Source organism: Podarcis cretensis (assembly GCF_951804945.1).
Source record: "Podarcis cretensis genome assembly, chromosome: 13".
In the NCBI taxonomy this organism is placed as follows: Eukaryota; Metazoa; Chordata; class Lepidosauria; order Squamata; family Lacertidae; genus Podarcis; species Podarcis cretensis.
In genome coordinates this window covers 40,034,789-40,051,911 of record NC_137182.1, presented here as the reverse complement: position 1 = coordinate 40,051,911, position 17,123 = coordinate 40,034,789, and the positions used below count along the sequence as shown (strand labels likewise).

The window sequence follows — 17,123 nt, the reverse complement described above, 5'->3', positions numbered from 1 at the left end:
AGTACTGCGAGCGGCCTGTGGAAGGCTTAGCAGGGAGAAGTAAGAAAGACACACATTGGCCCTCTGCTGGCATTAGATAAAGGCTCCTTTAATACTTTTGCAGACCTCAGGTTATAAATACAGCCCGCCCACCCCCTATTTACAGCTGGATCCCTGCCCCACGGAATGGGCATTCCTAGGAGGGAAGAGGGAAGGGGTTGGTGTGCCGAACAGAGGAGGAGGTGGAGGCAAGAGGCTTGGTTATTGCTAGGTGGAGGGAGGGGTGGGTGCATGTTAGGAAGCACACCTCTTGGAACCTTCCCAGTGCAAGGGGATACATTTTATACAGCATTTGGGGGTTTTCTGGGCAGGTGGCATCACAGTAATACTGAAGATCACTTGCAATTTAGCAGCATCCCAAAATTTCAGGGTGTTTCCCTATCAGCTACCCTACAACAATTCCTAATTCTGCTGATAGAACCCCTAATAATACAGTGTGAGGAAATCCAGACTATTTCCCTGCCCCTTTTAATAATAGGTGTGATACTGTGACTCTATGGATAATAGTATAGAAAAGCCCCCGTTGTCTCTCTTCCCTACCTCCCCACCCCCATCACTAGCATCTCTCTCTGTTCCCAAGAAACAACACCACCCCACCCAAATAACTGAGTTGTCTCCTTGCCTAGTATGGGCTCAGGTAGTCCTGGGGTGCTCACAGCATTGTGTGGAAATAAATAGCACATATATTATTTGGGGGGGGTGATTTGCGAGAGCCCCTAACACACTAGAGATGCCTTGTTCTTATCTTGCAGCCTCAAATAAACTTCGTCCATGTACCCTGTTCTCAGCCCTCCTATATAACCACTGGCCTGAAAGTCCCTCTGTAAAAGAAACATCATATATATATATATCCCTTTGGTTTAGGACTCTACCTCCATCCCCGCCCCCGAGGAGTTTCAAAATACTGAGTGTTGCAATATTAGAGGGCTGCCTTTAGCAAAGGAACCCCACACTGAAACCAAAGGACTATTGTCTTTGTCCCTTCCGAATACTTCACTGGAACCCCCCGCCCCCTGCAACGCCTTTCCAGGCCTCCCCAAATCCCCTTTGGCCTAGGAGCCCACTTCCCCAATCCATCCAGTCCCTCCCATACCCCAATAAATAAATAAGTTAGAGGAAATGTGGTCTGTCCGTCTGTGGCTGAGGAAGGAGAGGTATCATCAGTCCAGCACCTGCGTCTCTGGTCTGTGCCCATTTCGCAGCACCTGATCCTTGGCAGCGCCCTGGGAGCGGTATACGCGGAAAGCGCCACGGCATATGAGGCCAAACCAGTAAACCTGGGGCGCCATGAGGATGGCCGATCCCAAGTTGTACTCGGCGGGGATGGAGAAGGGCACGCGATAAAGGGGCAGGCCAGCATAGTGCCCGTATACCCAGTACATGTAAGGAAAGAGCAGGATCCGGCAGCAGAAGAATGTGATCAGCATGATTATCCCATTCACCTTATGAAGAAGGGTGTGTTGCTGCTTGTACTGTGGGCAGGAAAGAAGAGGAGGGGTTGAGAGGGCAGTCAGGACACAACCAGCTCCCTCCAAGAAGCCCAAGAACCTGCTCTGCCCCACTGGGTTCTCATTCCTCTCCCCAGAAAACCCACAGGACTGGGCCATACTTACCAGGATGAGGACTTTGCCGAGGCAGACAAAAGGGGTGCTGAGCTCAGCCATCAACATACAACCCAGGAAGAAATCGCCCTTGCCCTGGCGCCAGAGCTGAAGCGGGGGAAAGCAAGAAGGGTGACTTTTGAGGGGTGGGCGTTAGCAGCCTCTAAAGCACACAGCCCCTCTCTGCTCCATGCATCGGCATCCCATCCCATCCCTTCCTCGCCTCCTCCTCCTGTGGTCAGAGGTTCCCACGCCAGGCCACACTCACCACGGACATGGGGAAGCAAACCAGCACCATGAAGAGATGGTGGACCACCATGAGGAACTCCTTGTGCAAGTAGGTGCGGACAACGGCGCGCAGCGTCCGTGTGCCGGCCGACTCGTGCCCTTTGACCCGGTACTTGTGCCAGTGGCACAAGAACATGGCGTAGATGTCGTAGATGAAGTAGGGGATGGCAAACTGGGTGTAGGAGGAGGTCAGCCAGTGCCTGCAGAAGGAGGAGAAAGAATGCTAGGGCAGGGGAAGGTTGTGAGCAAGACACAGTCCTGGCAGTGACTCAGCAGGGAATTCCAGTGGGGGGGGGAGCAAGAGGAGCTGCTCCGCCCCCTTGGAACAGGCTCATGGCCATGATCAATGAGTATTGATGACCTGCTGATGCGCTCTGCTCACACAAGGTCAATGAGAACAAAGCCTTGCCCATTACCCCCCAAGTTCTTCCATTCCTGCTCTCTGCTCTCACAACGCTGGGCTCTCTGTGGTTTAACAGCTCCCTGTTGTTTCTCCAAGCCACGCTGACCACGGCCATAACCAAGCTACGGGCTGCCATTCCCACCTCACCTTGTCCTGACATTGCCTTTCAATCCTGACCGCAGCCCCACTGCCACCCCCAGTCAGGGCACCCTCAATCCCCTTAGATCCGGGATATTTTGTCTGACTACCGGCAGCGATCCATGCTTCCGACCTTGTGCTTATTTAGAAGTCCACAAGTTCTATAAAAGGTAATAGGATTAATGTAAATAAGTCCAGGACATTGGCCTTAATCCTATTCCATTTCAGGTGATAAGAGGGGAATTCAGGGACTGAAAAAGGTGCTTCTAGCCCTGATCACTTTCCCCCTTCAGGCTGAGAGGAAGGCAAATGGAGTGCTGTTTCTTTAAGTCTGGGCTGTGACTTCCTTACTGCCACCTCCCCAGCTGACTTCTCGTCACTCTCCTCCCTCACCACTGCAGCCTGCCTGGGCATTTGTGCTGATGGCTCCATGCAAGGCGATTAGGCCAAATGCCAGAGAAGCAGCCAGGATGCTGCAGTGCTATGCGGGATGCAGGGCCCAAGAGACGCTGTGGGGTGCTCAGCTTGGAGGCCAAAATGGGGCAGGTGGGATCCAAGCAGAATTCAGATGGGGTGGAGGTGGGGGCGCTGGTAGACGGTTTCTGTGCTATAGGACTGCAAAGATGATATCAGGAGCCCGGCATTGGGGTCAGTTAAGGGAAGGCTTTGAAAGAGTTGAAATCTTGCCTACCCTCACCCACATTGCTTCCCAACAGGAGATTCTCAGTGCAAAGGGCACACTGAGAGGATTGTAATGGATATACAGAAATCTGGAAACTCTTCTCTTTGCCTTAAGAGAATCCTCAACTCATGCCTCTAACTACCAGCTGGAGTTTACTCTCCAAAAACCCAGATATCCAGCCTCCATATGATGTAACCTGCTAGAGCCCACTCCCCCCTCTAGGGAGCCCAGGAATTCGTCATCACTGGTTGCCCAATAAAGCCAATTATGAATCCACAGAACGCAAATCAGCAGTAGAAACAGCTGTTGCTTTGGTCTAATCCCCTGCCCTGCTCTATCCTAGGGGAGAATTAGCACACGTGCCCCCCATTCTAGCCTGTCCTGGGGAAGGGACTAATCCCAGCTAAATTCATTAGCGTGAAATGAAGCAATCCTGATGGCAAAGCAAAAAGGGACGGCAGATTGGAAAAGGCCCAGACACATACACACCCCACACCTCTATCCCATCCCTCTTCCAGGAGCTCTCTGGGTTCCTGCTGTGTTTATGGTCCTGCTTGCCCTGCAGAGCTGCCCTCTTGCCAAATTGGTCTCTGCAGAGACTGAGGTCTGGCAGCTGTCCTAGAATCCAGTGGGACTAGCGGCTCCTGCCCCTTTGCTCTCTCTCCAGCACACGCTCTGGGAATCCTCAACTCAGTTGCCCCATGAACTGCGTGGGACCTTGGGAACGTTTGTGCAAGAGGGAACTGCCCATGGTGCTGAACTTAGAAGCTGGAAGAATGAGGCTGGCATTTCTGCAGCACCACGGACAGCGCTCTGTGCCACACAGGCCAATCTGCCTCAGTCATTGCCATCGCTTTTGCCCTGCTCTCTCTTTCCAGCACCCCCTGTTGGATTTGTAGAAAGTGGGAGCAGCTTTCAAAAGCAGAGTTCATGACTTTACTCTCTGACTACCTCCCAAATGCCTTCTTATGGGGCAGAAACAGCAAGGCACTGTCCTCTTCCCACAAGCCACTGCTTCCACCAATGCTGTTCCCCACAGCACCTCCTGCTGGTAAGATTATTTCATTTCCTGTGCTGTGCCTTCCAGTTCCCTCTACTGACTTCTTCCCAGGCCTACTCCTTGCTGCACATCTGCCTGTAACATGTCACTGTCATCCTGTTCTAAATTTGGTGCCCATCCCGGTGAGGGTGTCAGGTTTCTCACTAGCGTGACCTTGCCAACACTCTGCTGGGCCGCGTTCAGAAAGTGAGGTTGGGAAAGGTGTGGGAGACACAGGGAGAGAGAGGTTACCGCACTGCAGTGCTGGGCTGGCAGGCACACAGCAAATGCTGACTTACTGGTCGTCGATAATGTGCTTGCAGGAAGAGGAGACGATGTAGCCGACCGTGGAAGCCATGATGGCTTGCACCGAGGAGACAAACCTGTTGTAGGGAAGAAGGGGGAAACAAAAATAAAGTTAACTGCCATTGCCTCTCTCTTCTCTTGGACTCAATAGTCTGCTCACCATTCCAGTTCTGACCCTGGGAATCCAGACCTCAGAGCAATGAAATGCTCCATGGAGCTGATCTGGGCTTCCTCCACCTTGAGCCCTGCCAAGCACCTTCAAATCCATGCTCTTTGCCATCCCAGAACAGCTGCTATCTTAAGGTCATCTTAGGGGATCAGCAACAATTGCGAAGAGCCTCAGCTGCTCTGTGACCCTGACACGCAGCCTTGTCATGTGATCACCAGAGACTGCCAACCCTGGAGCAGCTTTTGAGCTCCTAGATAAATGCACTAAGCAATGAGAGCAACCAGACATTCTGCCCCAGAGCGTCCCCCTGGAAACACTGAGCAGACCAAGTGTCTTGACACTCCTGGGAAGCCCAGCAAACAGCCTTGATCTCCTGAAACACCCTCTTAAGAGCAGGTCCCCAGGGAATCTCATCCCTCACAAGTCACAGACCTTGCCAAACCCTAACCCTAACCGTGGCTTCACCAATCTCCTCCATGCTGGGCTCCAAACATCTTGCTGAGAGGAAGCCTGGGTTTATATGGGCTACTGCTTCTATTGGCTGTCATCGTGGGATAGTGACACCTCATCACCCGAGTTTAGCTTAGCTCTTGATTCCCAATTAATATGCCCCAATCTTGAGAAACCCAGAGGTCTGGCTCATGGTCCCAGGCACTCCACCGCTCCCAGAGAATCCATCAGATCTGTCCCTCTGCTTCCTTGCAGATATGCCCACGGATCCTCTCGGGAAAGCCACTTTGCAACTTGCTGCATCCCATTCCAATCCCAATGGATCCAGGAAACCTGGCTCCCAACCCCGCCTCATTCTAGGACCTATTTTAAAAAAGAGCCTCATTAGAAAAACCTAGTTCATAGCCCATCCTCTATATGCCCTTGTACCACTCCCCTTTCAAAGGAGCCTGCCCCTTTCCCTGACGCCCTGGACCCACTGCTTCCACCCTCATCCTTCAAGAAAATATGGGAGGGAAGAGTCCTAGCCCCTCACACCTGAGGCCTGCTGGATGCCCACCCTCGCCTGATGCGGCCCACCCTCCGCTGCTGGACCCTGGCTGCATCCTCCCTCCCCTGGCTCCCTGGTTACCTGGCGGAGACGATGACCGCGTCGGCCTCCTCCCATCGCAGCCATGGCAGCCACTTGAGGCCGTTCTTGGACAACAAGAAGAGGCCGGGGAAGACAATGCCCCCTGCTACCAAGGCGTGAAACATCTCGCTCAGGCTGCAGGGTTGAGGGGGGAGGAGGAGGAGGAGGAGGAGGAAGAGGAGGAGGAGGAGGGGGGCCACACAGATGGGGAGGGTCAGCGGGGCTAGGATCCCTCCAGGCGCTCCCCTCGAGGAAGACTCATGGTATCCAAGGGGGCGAGGGGGGGATGGAGAGGGAAGGGGGGGATGGCGGTGGTGTGCGGGTTGGTCCCAAGCAGAGCTGCTGTGACAGACAGAGAGACAGAGCCAGGGGAGGGAGGGGGAGCAGGGAGCAGCTGTCAGCACAGTGCGGGAGGGAACTTAAAGAGACAGTGGCCTGTGGTGTGTGAAGGGACTGGCGGAGGAGAGGAGCGGGCGGAAGGAGGATGCTGCCAGGATCAGCGCAGCCAGGAGCTCAGGGTGAAGCAGCGGCAGCAGAGCCCGGGGACTGGAGACAGGGGCTGCGCTGCCGGAGGAGGAGGAGGAAAGGAAAGAAGCGGGTGCTGATAGGAGGGAGGCAGGGAGAGGATGCGGGTTGGGGCTGCTGGACTCTATAGGTGGATCCGAAGCGGGGAGAGGTTTGGGATGGTGACTCAGAGCGGGAGGCTTGGGACAGGGAAGAGTGGCGGAAGGAGGGAGAGGAATCTGCCCATTCATCTCCTTAAAACCCTCCCCGCAGCAGGGAGTCCCCTGGGTTTAGCCTCTGCCTCTTTTAAACTGGGAGAAGCTGGCTAAGAAGATTGGGGGTGGGGGGAGGAGGAGGCATTCCCCCCCCCATTTGCGGCTAATCAGGCAGCAGAATTAACCCCCTGAGTGCCAGATCATCCTTTCCCCTATCTCTCCCTCCCTCCCTCGCTTAGCAGGAAGTCGTGCTCACAGGATGATTTAGGCTAATCCTATAATCCCAGCCTGGTTTGTGAGGAAGGATCAGGTCTCTGATGTGGGAAATGGGAGGGTGTGAGGGGGGAAGAGAGCGAGGTAAAATGAAGGGGGTGGGGGCAATTAACCCTTTCCGCTCCCAAAGCATTAGGGACTAATCCTCCAATAAAGCTCCACCTGCTGAGCAGGTGACCCTGATGTGACCTTTGATAGGTGGGTGGAAAGAGCCTGGCAAGTGCCTGTGGAACTAACTAAAGCAATACTGACACCTTGTGCTGGACTATAGGAACTGCAGCAGGTGGGTTTCCCAAAGAACAGAGGTGACCTGGTTTTATGAATTGCTTTAACCCATTTCTAAGGTGGGCCAAAGATATTATGTAGTCTTGAAGTGTGTGGGAAAAGATTACGTGCTCACCTACAGGAGCTGACTGGACTGGCAGCTGAATCTTGCTTTGAACTTCAGCATAGGACTGCCTCTCCACTATATCTGAAGGCAAGGGCACACAGGGCTCCGTCCTTCAACACCTCATCATTGCTCCATCCTTCCCACCTTTCACTCCCATCTGATGAATGGTAGGGCCACCTCTCTCTCTCTCTCTCTCTCTCTCTCACACACACACACACACACACACACATTAAGAGAATCTGGGTGTCCAGGTAGTCTCTCACTTGGCAGATACATAGACTGCATTGAGCTCCTCCATTTGCCCAAAGCGACGCAGAAACCGATACACTGTGTAGAAGAAGCTAGGATAGGCGGCCAAACCCAGGAGAAAGAAATAGGGAAATTCTATCTGCAAAAACTGGGAGTGGGAGAGAATGTCAGAAATTAGATTAGTCTCCTAACTAACAGAAGATTCTCCTCCAATAAAAAGTCAGCACATCACTCTGGTCAGCAAAGTACAACTATTCCGCTGGTTATTTTGGTCATCCCCACCCTCCTTACATATAAATTATTGGAGGAAAGTATTGTAGTGGCTGGTAGCCATGACAGCTAAGGCATGGTGCAACAAGGCAAGCTTAGGCTATGGAGTCCATGGTCTCCAAGGAACCACCTTCATTTGGAAATGTGCGTTATTTCATTTGCCAACACTGCTATGTTTAGGGGCCCTTCTACTTATTCTGCTGAGAGGGTCCCCCCCAAAGTCCCACCCTGTTGGCATCAGTTGTAATGCGGACGTGGTTGCTCCACGGACAGAAGCAAGACACCTCTGCTAGCAGATGCCAAGAACAAAGGACAAGAGGGTCTCCCTGCTACACTCTGCTTGTGAACTTATTGGGCTGGATACAGGATGAAGGCTTGACAAGACCTTTGGCTCCATACAGGAAGGCAGTTCTTATTGTGCTCTCAGCCAGCCAGTTCATTGTGAGCAAAGTATACTTTCTGTTAAAATGAATGAAGATTTTCACACTGCAACCCTATAAACATGACTGCCTAAGAAAGTAAGTCCCATGTACTTCGATGTGGCTTGCTCGCTGGTTACAGGATTGCAGCCTAAATTGTCTTAATCAAAAGCAAGACTGAAGCATAGTAAGAATTGCCTTGCTGGATTGGACCAAAAGGTCCATCGATAACTCTTACATTCCAGAGCTTTTCAACTAATTGTGCCATTATTTCCTGGGTTGTCCTGTCCTTCCCCTTCTCCCCACCCCACTCTCCACCATCTGCTGCTCGAGAAAACTGAAATTTCCTTTGCTTCTGGAAGAGAGGAGCCTCTTCACTGGTACAGAAATCAATGTGGGACAAATGTGCACATATTTGACCTCAACCAACTCACCTGTTCCCATGCCATCCTAGCAAAGACAGCAGTGGTCACAAATGACATCCCAACCATCCGCTGTCCTCCACATCTATGGAGGGTATTTCATGTTGGCAAGCGATCTTTCCCTAAGGGGCTAATGAAGATGTAATTGAAATCTCACAGCTGAAAAGGATTCTACTTCAACCACATATTATTTCTTGAATATATTATTGATTTAATTTGTATACCACCTTGCCTATCCAAGGTAAAGATAGGTTTTCACATTCCTCCTGAAAGTTACGGTAATAAAAATGGAAACTGGCACAGCTCACTAGGGATGGCATTCCACAACCCAAGTGATCAAATCGTACTGGAACAAACAACTGAGGTAACCAAGAGATGCATTTCCTAACAACCCACCCATGGCCTAGTGGCTAGAGCAGTGGTCCTCAAAAGGGTGTGGCGTGTCACACGGGTTGGGCAGGAGAGGATGGCAAGCGTGGCAGGAAGATTCAAGGACAATCAAGATTGTATCTGGGAGATGATTTGTGTTCTTATGTATTGTTTTATACATTCTGGATGTCCCATGAGCATATTATAAAGTAGGTGTGTTCTATGATATAAATCAAGCACTGCTAATTTTTGTTTTGTTTTCCAATGTGTTTCTTATCAATAAAAATCCAGTGTGGTGCAAGCAAATTATTATTATTATTATTATTATTATTATTATTATTATTATTATCAACTGAATTTATATACCTCCCTATACCTAGAGGTCTCAGAGCGGTTCATCCTTTATTCTGAAAGTGCGTCCCAGAGAAAAAAGTTTGAGAACCACTGGGCTGGAGTGTTAGACTCAGACCATTCCCATTCCCTGATGAGGATCACTTACGCTGGTCACAATCTCTCAGCCTAATCCTACCTCACAGGGTTGTTGTAATGATGAAATGAAGGGAGGTTATGCCTGCCACCTTGAACTCCTTGAATAAAGGTTTGGATGGAAATGTAATAAATAAAACATATATTTACTCCTGTGGGATAAACGCCACAACACAAACATACGAAAAAAAGAAAGCAGCAGGTTTTATGCAAACACAGACACAATCCAAAGCAGTGCACTTTCCGATGTCATTGATCTCAACAGTGCAACCCTGTGTGAAATAGCCACACTTTAGGTTTTCAAAAAGGCCTGGAAAACCCACTTGATCTCGGTGGCTCTTTCATATTACTCCATCCAGTTATTGTACTCCTTTTGGCTGATAGGTTTGTTAAGGTTGTGGCTATATGCAATAAAGCCACAATATGGTATTTTATCTTTGCGCTATAATGAAGTGCACCTCTAGCGTATCTGAGGTATTCACCAGTATATTTTAGTGGCATACCTGGTGTTGCATCAGTGCAGCAAGGCTTCTGCCCTCTAACCCAGTGGTTCCCAAACTCGCCCTCCCCCCCCCACCACTTAGCCCCATGGGCCACATGAAAATTGGCAGACCGCTCTGCCTTTTGTAGCAATTTCAGTGTATTGCACTAGATGCTGTATGATTTTTAATTGTAATTTCAGACAAGCTGTAGACCACCAGAATGAAGTTTGTCTGGAGACCACCATTTGGGAACTTCTTTAGGCCCCCAGCCAGCATAACTGAAGCACGTAATTCTTTGGGGGGAGTCTGATATTTGAAGATTTGGGCTGCAGTCCAACTCTTGAGTGGGTTAATAATGGGCTGAGGAGGCTCTGCCACTGCTGAAATTCCTGCTGTCCTCGGTAGCTAGGAAAAGACACACCAAATGGAACATTAAGGGCACAGGGACAGGCAGAGCAAGGACAGCCAATGAACCGCTGGATATGGGATGGATTTGGTTCCCGCTGCTGTGCCAGCCGCTCCAGGGTCCCTGGGGCCACATGGCCAGAGGTTAGGATTGCTCAGCTAGTACTTCTGAGTGAAAAACGCATAGTAAATTTCAAAACATTGGGGTATCTAAATGTTATTTTTTTTCTAATTAGCAACCACTTAGTAACAATGAGTAAGTAGTTCAGCGTGAAAACCTTTGGATAGTAACCAAAAAGGGAAGGTGTTAATATGCTGAAGTTTCAGCATTACAGTGGTACCTCGGGTTACACATGCTTCAGGTTACATATGCTTCAGGTTACAGACTCCGCTAACCCAGAAATAGTACCTCGGGTTAAGAACTTTGTTTCAGGATAAGAACAGAAATTGTGCTCCAGCAGCTTGGTGGCAGTGGGAGGCTCTATTAGCTAAAGTGGTGCTTCAGGTTAAAAACAGTTTCAGGTTAAGAACGGACCTCCGGAGCAAATTAAGTACTTAACCCGAGGTACCACTGTATATCTAGGGGGGGAAATGACATATTTTCTACTACATAAATGAACCATAGGTGTCAATTTCATAGAATGGCAAGAGACCAACGAAGGTCATCTAATCGAACCGCTTGCAATGCAGAAACCTTTTGCCCAATAGCCCTGAGATGAAGAGTCTGCTGCTCGACCAAATGAGCCATCCAGTGCGAAGAGTGAAAATCCATTTTTTTTTTTTTTACGAGAACGAGGCACCTAAATGACTAGCTTACCCACCTTCGGGAATATTAATGCAGCGACCTAAATATTTTCTTATGAAGGCAGATCTGCGTATATATTTAAATGACTCTTTCAATTATTGCATATGCACCGCCATTCACCTGGGCGCATCTGAGTACGTAACTCTGCAGGTCCGCTCTCCTTCCCGCCTAGTCCTGGGGCTAATGAACGAGGGGTGATTAATACATTTAAATTATTGCAGCAAATGTCTGCGCAAACTCAAATCGCGGCCTGTCCTCGTCTCTCCTGCTCTCGCCGCGCATCTAACGTACTGCACGCCGCCCGCCCCACCCGGGGCCTAACTGCCCCTTCAGATAGTTTGTGGTTTCCGTGGCAACAACGAACCGCCAACAATAGCGGGGGCACGGGGAGGTGGAGGGGTGGGGTGGAGCAGGAGAGACGCTTTGCGCATGTGCACAGAGCTGCAACCCGACTTCGAGACAGATGCAGGAAAAGTGAAGAGGGGCAACGCGGTTTTTCCCGAAGACGGGACTTCTTGGGTTCCTCTCTATCTTTTTCTCTCCCTCCCACACCCCACCACCACGTGGGAGGCAGCGCTGCCCATAGCAGACAAAGAAGGTCGCAGCTCCGTAGGCTCTACGTGGGATCGGAGGCCCCGCCCCCATTTCTCACCTCCGATTGTCATTTAGTGCGGAAAATGCGTTTAAAAATAAAAACCCTGGCAACGCCAATGTAGCCCATTGATCATCCTCTTTCTTGCAGGCTGCGGTACTGCGGGAGGGAAAGAAAGAGCGCTTTGCAACAGCCCTGCAGTGCCGCCGCCCCGAGAAATATTGTTGTGTTGATAACAATAATTTGTATTGATTTGGGGCTTTGATATTGTATATTGGGTTTCTATTTTTTTCGTAAGCTGCTATGGGTATTCACTTGGAAGAGCGGAGTAGAAGTATCCTAATACAGTAGTAGTAGTAATAATAATAATGATAATATAACGGGGAAGCTGTTCTGCAGCATCTCCTCTGGTTTCTAGTTCCAAACCTTCACGCAAAATACCCTTCAGACTGAATCTGCTTAAATTGTACCCCGAGGCGAGGCCAAATCCAGCGCTCAGTTGCACGCAAAATCCTGGGGCTCCGTCGAATCGCATGCATGCAGATGGGTGGGTGTGCTGCACTTTGAAATGCTTAATTAATAAAAATAAAAATAAATACGGAACGACTCCTGAACAAGAAATAGTACCATTTCCTATTTTTGCTGCTGTTTTTGGGGCGTGGACACTCCACTTCTCTGTCACACCTAACACTAAAATCCTGCATTAATTTCCCCCGTCATTTTCTATCAGCAGCGGCCTCTTTCCGTCCCGGAGGAGACCGAATATGACGCCCGAAGTAAACCCGGTGGCAGCCTCCGCGTACGAGTCTTTCGTTTATAAGTCTATAATCTTCCTGCCTGGCGTGCTCTGGTTCATGGGGTCACGAAGAGTCGGACACGACTAAACGACTAAACAACAACAACAATCTTCCTATTGAGCGCATGCGCTGCGCCGCGGAAAACGGCGAAGAAAACCGAGCGAATCATCCGCGCATGCGCCGCTCGTGGAGTAACGACTGCCATGAACTTTTGAATATGATGTGCTTTCCGTTTTACCCCCACCCGGCCCCGCCCCGCCTCCTTCCCTCCAGCTTTCGGGGCCTGATTGGTCGCTACAACGGGCCAATACCGCGCTACAGAACACTCCAGTTACTGGGTAGATTTCCTTCAATAGGTAGGACGAGTCTGTCTGGCGACGTTTCTGTGAGGACCGAGAGGAGAGTTGAGGAAAAGGCTGACGGTTTGGCGGGTTGCTGTTAGGAATGAACTGGGACGACGTTTACTTGAATGCAGGAAATAAGGGAAATTCCCGACCACGAGATTAGATGAAGGGCTTTGACTATTGTACCTCGAGCTGTTCTCACCCCCCCCCGCACCAAAATGGAAGAGGCCCACTCGCTTCCCCTCTCGCTGACGTCACTTCTGGCGCAGGCGCCGCATTTCCGTTGACGCCGCTTTTTTCATTCCTGTCCGAACTCTTGCCTCACTTCCGCGGAGGAGCACAGCGGCCTTAAGAGAGTTTGGTCGCAGTGGGAGCCCGTAGCGGGCCGCGCGCGCAGGTGCGGTTTCCAGGGCGACCGAGGGACGCCTTGGTATATTTACATATGCATGGCTTCCAAGTTGCTCAGAGCAGCGTCTCCCCCTCTCCCGTTTTATCCTCACAACAGCCCCGTGAGGTAGGCTAGGCTGAGAGACAACGGCTTGAGCTTTAGAGCGCAGTTTAGTCTCGGCCGCTCGCTCCGCAATGCAGGAAGCCTGGGAAACGTATGAACGTGATACGAATAAAGCTGCACAGTGAATGATAAACTATATTCATAAGGGAGTGGACATTAATGAGAAGAGCCTGGAGGTTCATCAACATTGGGAGGAGGAGGAAGGCCTGTTTCGTTTCCATTTGGTTATGGAAAGAGGGAATTTTGAGGAAGGGATGCTATGAACAGGGAGAGGGGAAATAGGCTTGTGGGAGGGGGTTGTGGGGTCAACTGTCAAAAGAGAAGACTGTCAAAACTGTCAAAATATTCGAGCTTCATTTCCAAAATAATTTTTTTTTTATCCCAGTGACACTGAAAACTTTAATACCATTCTACACATGTGTGTGTTATAACAGCAACATAAGAGCTTTGGAGCCTGTTTGATCAGTCTCAATATGGTTGAGACCTCTTTGAAATCAGTAGTGTTCAGAGTTAATGTATATGCATGAAGGCTTCATGAAGAAAGTGAGTTTTAACTCTGTTGTTCAGTAAATTCTGATCCTCTCTTTTGATCTAGCAGACTATAGATGTTGTGCTCAAGGAACAAGTGGAAGCATGGACTGTAATAGCTTCAAGTTATTTGTCTCTTCCTCGGGGCTCTGAGCTATCCATGGAGCCTCCAGAGGTTGATGCCTAGTCCTTCCCCAACTGAGGAATGGCAGTAAGTAGAGCATTCTTACTCTGTATTCACACTGCCCTTCACTTCACTTCTCAAAGTGCCCCAACTCTCCTGTCCCAGTTTGACATGTGATTGAACTAAATTTAATAAATCTACTTAGGAATCAGTGAAGACTGATTTGAAAACCATGTGTTAAAATTCAAACATTTTGAGTTTGGCATATTGATTATTGTGGGATACTCTCCATATAAGTTTTAGTATGTGATCCTCTGTGCCTGACAGATATTTGAAGGTTAGAAACTCACTAAACAGTACTATCTCTGCAGCTGCTGCTGCCACCACCAAATTAAGAGGAATCACCTAACTTCCAAACATGTACTAACCTATGTCAGAGAAGCTATACACTTAGTGTATATGCTTCTGGTCAGAGGTTAAACATTCCCTCTACCAATTTTCTGATATTAAGAACCTTCCAATTTCCCAGAAGGTATTTCATGTTAAGTCAAAAGCTGTATTTCAGTGCTCAGCCATGTAATTCCTTTAATTGCTCTTCTTTCTCCTCACCACTCCATACTGTAAACGTCCCTTCTCCTTTGGCTTTCCTCCCCTTACAGACTCCATCGCTGAACCCTCCACCAGACCTCCCTTTTGCCACAACCTTATTCCTGCCTCTCCCTGCCATCGTTTTCTTGGTCGTTGGATCCTACTTAATACTCCTGGCCCTGGTCCTTGTCCTCCGACAGTGCCTGATGGTAACTTGGGGAAGGGATGGCAATAGTTGAAAGGGCAAACACATTTGGGGATTTTTATAGGTGTAGTAATGAGAATAGAGCTATCTTTTCCATAGTGCATTACAGCATACCATATGACAGTGCATTATGGGAGCAGTAGTCCTTTGGAGAGTAAGTAGAAAGGGGAACAAATTCACATTGTTAATATTGTGTGGTTTGTGTTCTGACAATTTTGGATTACTTGCAATCAATTCCGTAACAAATCACAGGAGCTCTAGCCTATAAGAGATAAAAGGAATTGCTTCTTAACTCAAGTTGTTTGGTGAACCAACCTGGTTTTCCTTCTCTTACCTCTTTGCAGGCCCGGGGTCTTTGTGCCAACTGCTGTTCCTGTGAAAAGCGGCCTTGGCCAAACATGTGCGAATGCTGTTTGACCTGTGCAGAATCATGTGACTGTGCCCTTCCTTCCCCAACCCGCTGTATGGATCGCTACTGCACCTGTACTAATGTGAGTTTTCCCTCCGGATAATTGATCGGCTTTTTGGAAATATCTGAGACTAGTTCCCCCTGGGGCATTTGAATACAGTGGTACCTCTGGTTACAAACTTAATTCGTTCGTTTTTTTTACTAAAGCCCATACTTAAAATCATATGCTAACCAAAACAGTATATATAATTTGAAAGGAGGAGAGGGACAGGCAAGAGGGATCCGTGTGGGAGGAAGAAAGATGAACAGGGTAGACAGACACTTACACTTTCTTTAGAGCTTGTCAGAGCTTCTCCAGGGAGGCTGTGGCCTACATGTTGAGAAACATCAAACTTACAGGTGTTCAGATTGGAAAAATGTCAAGGGAACTTACCATGATATTCAGACCTATCCTTTGCTGGTATCTTATCTTCAGACAATGCCTATTTATTAATTTAAATTATTTATACCCTGCCTTGCAACAGTCTTGTGCTAATCATTATTCAGTATTTCCCTGAGTCTCAAGTTTAGTGAAGGATGCTGTAACATCTTGATGCAGGTATTTCCATAGGTTAACAGTGTACAATTTCTGTCTCTTACCAGCAGGGCTGGGAACCAGGGGCTTGTTCCTTTCCTCGCTTGTGTCCACTCTGCGATTGTGCCTGCACATACCAGCCCCCAGACTGCCAGAACATCAATTGCATTTGCTTTGAGATCAAACTGCGATAAAGAACTCAAAATAACAAAAAGATTATGTCTGTGATTTGGGAGTGTGGAAGGCTTTGGAAGTCTTCATACAAGTGGTGGATCCTACAAGCGGTGGACAAGTAAAATGGGGAGTTAGTTGCTCTGCCTGACATAATTAACTTGTCCTGATGCAAGAAGTTTTGAAACTGAGCTTTTTCTTTTTCATGTTGATTTTTCAAGTGCTTTTGTACTTTGTACTGCATGTTTGATATTAATGTTTTTATATGAATTGCTGCATTTTATAATAAAGCAGGTTGAATATCACTTGTGTCTCTCTTTAATGAGAATGCAAATGGAGTCCATTTAATAGACATTTGCTGCATGGAGAAGTTTGATGGCTAAGTTTATGAAAAAGTTTAGGTATTTTTTCTTGTTCACCGAAGTATGCAGTTGAATGTTGGAAGCTGGAAGAAATGCAATGAGGATATCATTGTCAGAAGATCTGTGTGAAATAAAAAAAATAATATAGTATCTTCCAGTAGGGCAAAAAAAGCTTTCCTCCCCGATTACATTTAAAGCAGTATCGTGCCACTTTAGATAGTCATGACATTCCCCAAATAATCCTGGGAAATGCAGTTTGTTAAGGGTGCTGAGAGTTCCTAGGAGGCTCCATATTCCCTTCACAGAGCTACAGAGTTTCTTGGGAAGAGGGATTGACTGTTAAATCACTTTGTGTGGAGGGGAATAGATGTCTCCTAATAACTCACAGCTCCCTTAACATACTGCAGTTCCCAGGATTTTTTTTTTTGGGGGGAGCCATGTTTAAAGTGGTAGCATAGTGCTTTAAATGGATAGTGCAGATGGGGCCTCAGTGATAGCCTCAAATGACCAGTAGTCCCTCCAAGCCACATAAAAGCATCTACAACGTGACAGACACCCTTGCCCCCTCTTAAGTGCACAAACACATGATGAGGGACAGGCGTTCAATTACCATTACAATTCTCTGCATTCTGCCTTTCAGGATACAGATCAAGCTAGCTCATAAGAAGCACTGAACTTTAATCACATTTAAAAACGCAATAACATTTCAATAAACATAATAAATAACAAGATGAAAGATGAAAAAAATCTTTTTAAATAATTCCAGTGGCACCTTTAAGATCAACTAAATATAAACTTTCAAGGTATGAGCTTTCATGTGTAATATTTAGTTGAGTATGACAGATCAACATGGCTATCCACCTCAATGTAATTTCAATGAAC

The 17,123-nt window shown here is 48.4% G+C and overlaps 2 protein-coding genes across 10 annotated transcripts; one reads left to right on the top strand and one right to left on the bottom strand.

Annotated features, from left to right (window-relative positions):
* Window positions 1–67: 67 nt before the first annotated feature.
* Window positions 68–11,405, bottom strand: TLCD3B (TLC domain containing 3B). Of its 3 annotated transcripts, XM_079951160.1 has the most exons (7): window positions 11,053–11,405; window positions 8,502–8,619; window positions 7,393–7,526; window positions 4,490–4,573; window positions 1,909–2,128; window positions 1,653–1,748; window positions 68–1,511 (listed from the first exon to the last, which is right to left on the bottom strand). In XM_079951160.1, the coding sequence occupies exons 2-7, from the start codon at window positions 8,556–8,558 to the stop codon at window positions 1,200–1,202; spliced, it is 903 nt and encodes a 300-aa protein (XP_079807286.1). In that variant the 5' UTR covers window positions 8,559–8,619; window positions 11,053–11,405; the 3' UTR covers window positions 68–1,199. The 3 variants fall into 3 exon arrangements, with proteins under 3 accessions (XP_079807286.1, XP_079807288.1, XP_079807287.1); XM_079951162.1 differs by lacking the exons at window positions 7,393–7,526; window positions 11,053–11,405; XM_079951161.1 differs by lacking the exons at window positions 7,393–7,526; window positions 8,502–8,619; window positions 11,053–11,405 and adding an exon at window positions 5,747–7,376.
* Window positions 11,406–12,630: 1,225 nt separating this feature from the next.
* On the top strand, window positions 12,631–16,184 carry LOC307201771 (uncharacterized protein). Of its 7 annotated transcripts, none has more exons than XM_079951188.1 (5): window positions 12,631–12,781; window positions 13,879–14,019; window positions 14,592–14,729; window positions 15,070–15,216; window positions 15,777–16,184. In XM_079951188.1, the coding sequence occupies exons 2-5, from the start codon at window positions 14,014–14,016 to the stop codon at window positions 15,900–15,902; spliced, it is 417 nt and encodes a 138-aa protein (XP_079807314.1). In that variant the 5' UTR covers window positions 12,631–12,781; window positions 13,879–14,013; the 3' UTR covers window positions 15,903–16,184. The 7 variants fall into 7 exon arrangements, with proteins under 7 accessions (XP_079807314.1, XP_079807315.1, XP_079807317.1 ...); XM_079951189.1 differs by having other exon boundaries at window positions 12,656–12,781; window positions 13,876–14,019; XM_079951191.1 differs by having other exon boundaries at window positions 12,778–12,847.
* Window positions 16,185–17,123: the final 939 nt, after the last annotated feature.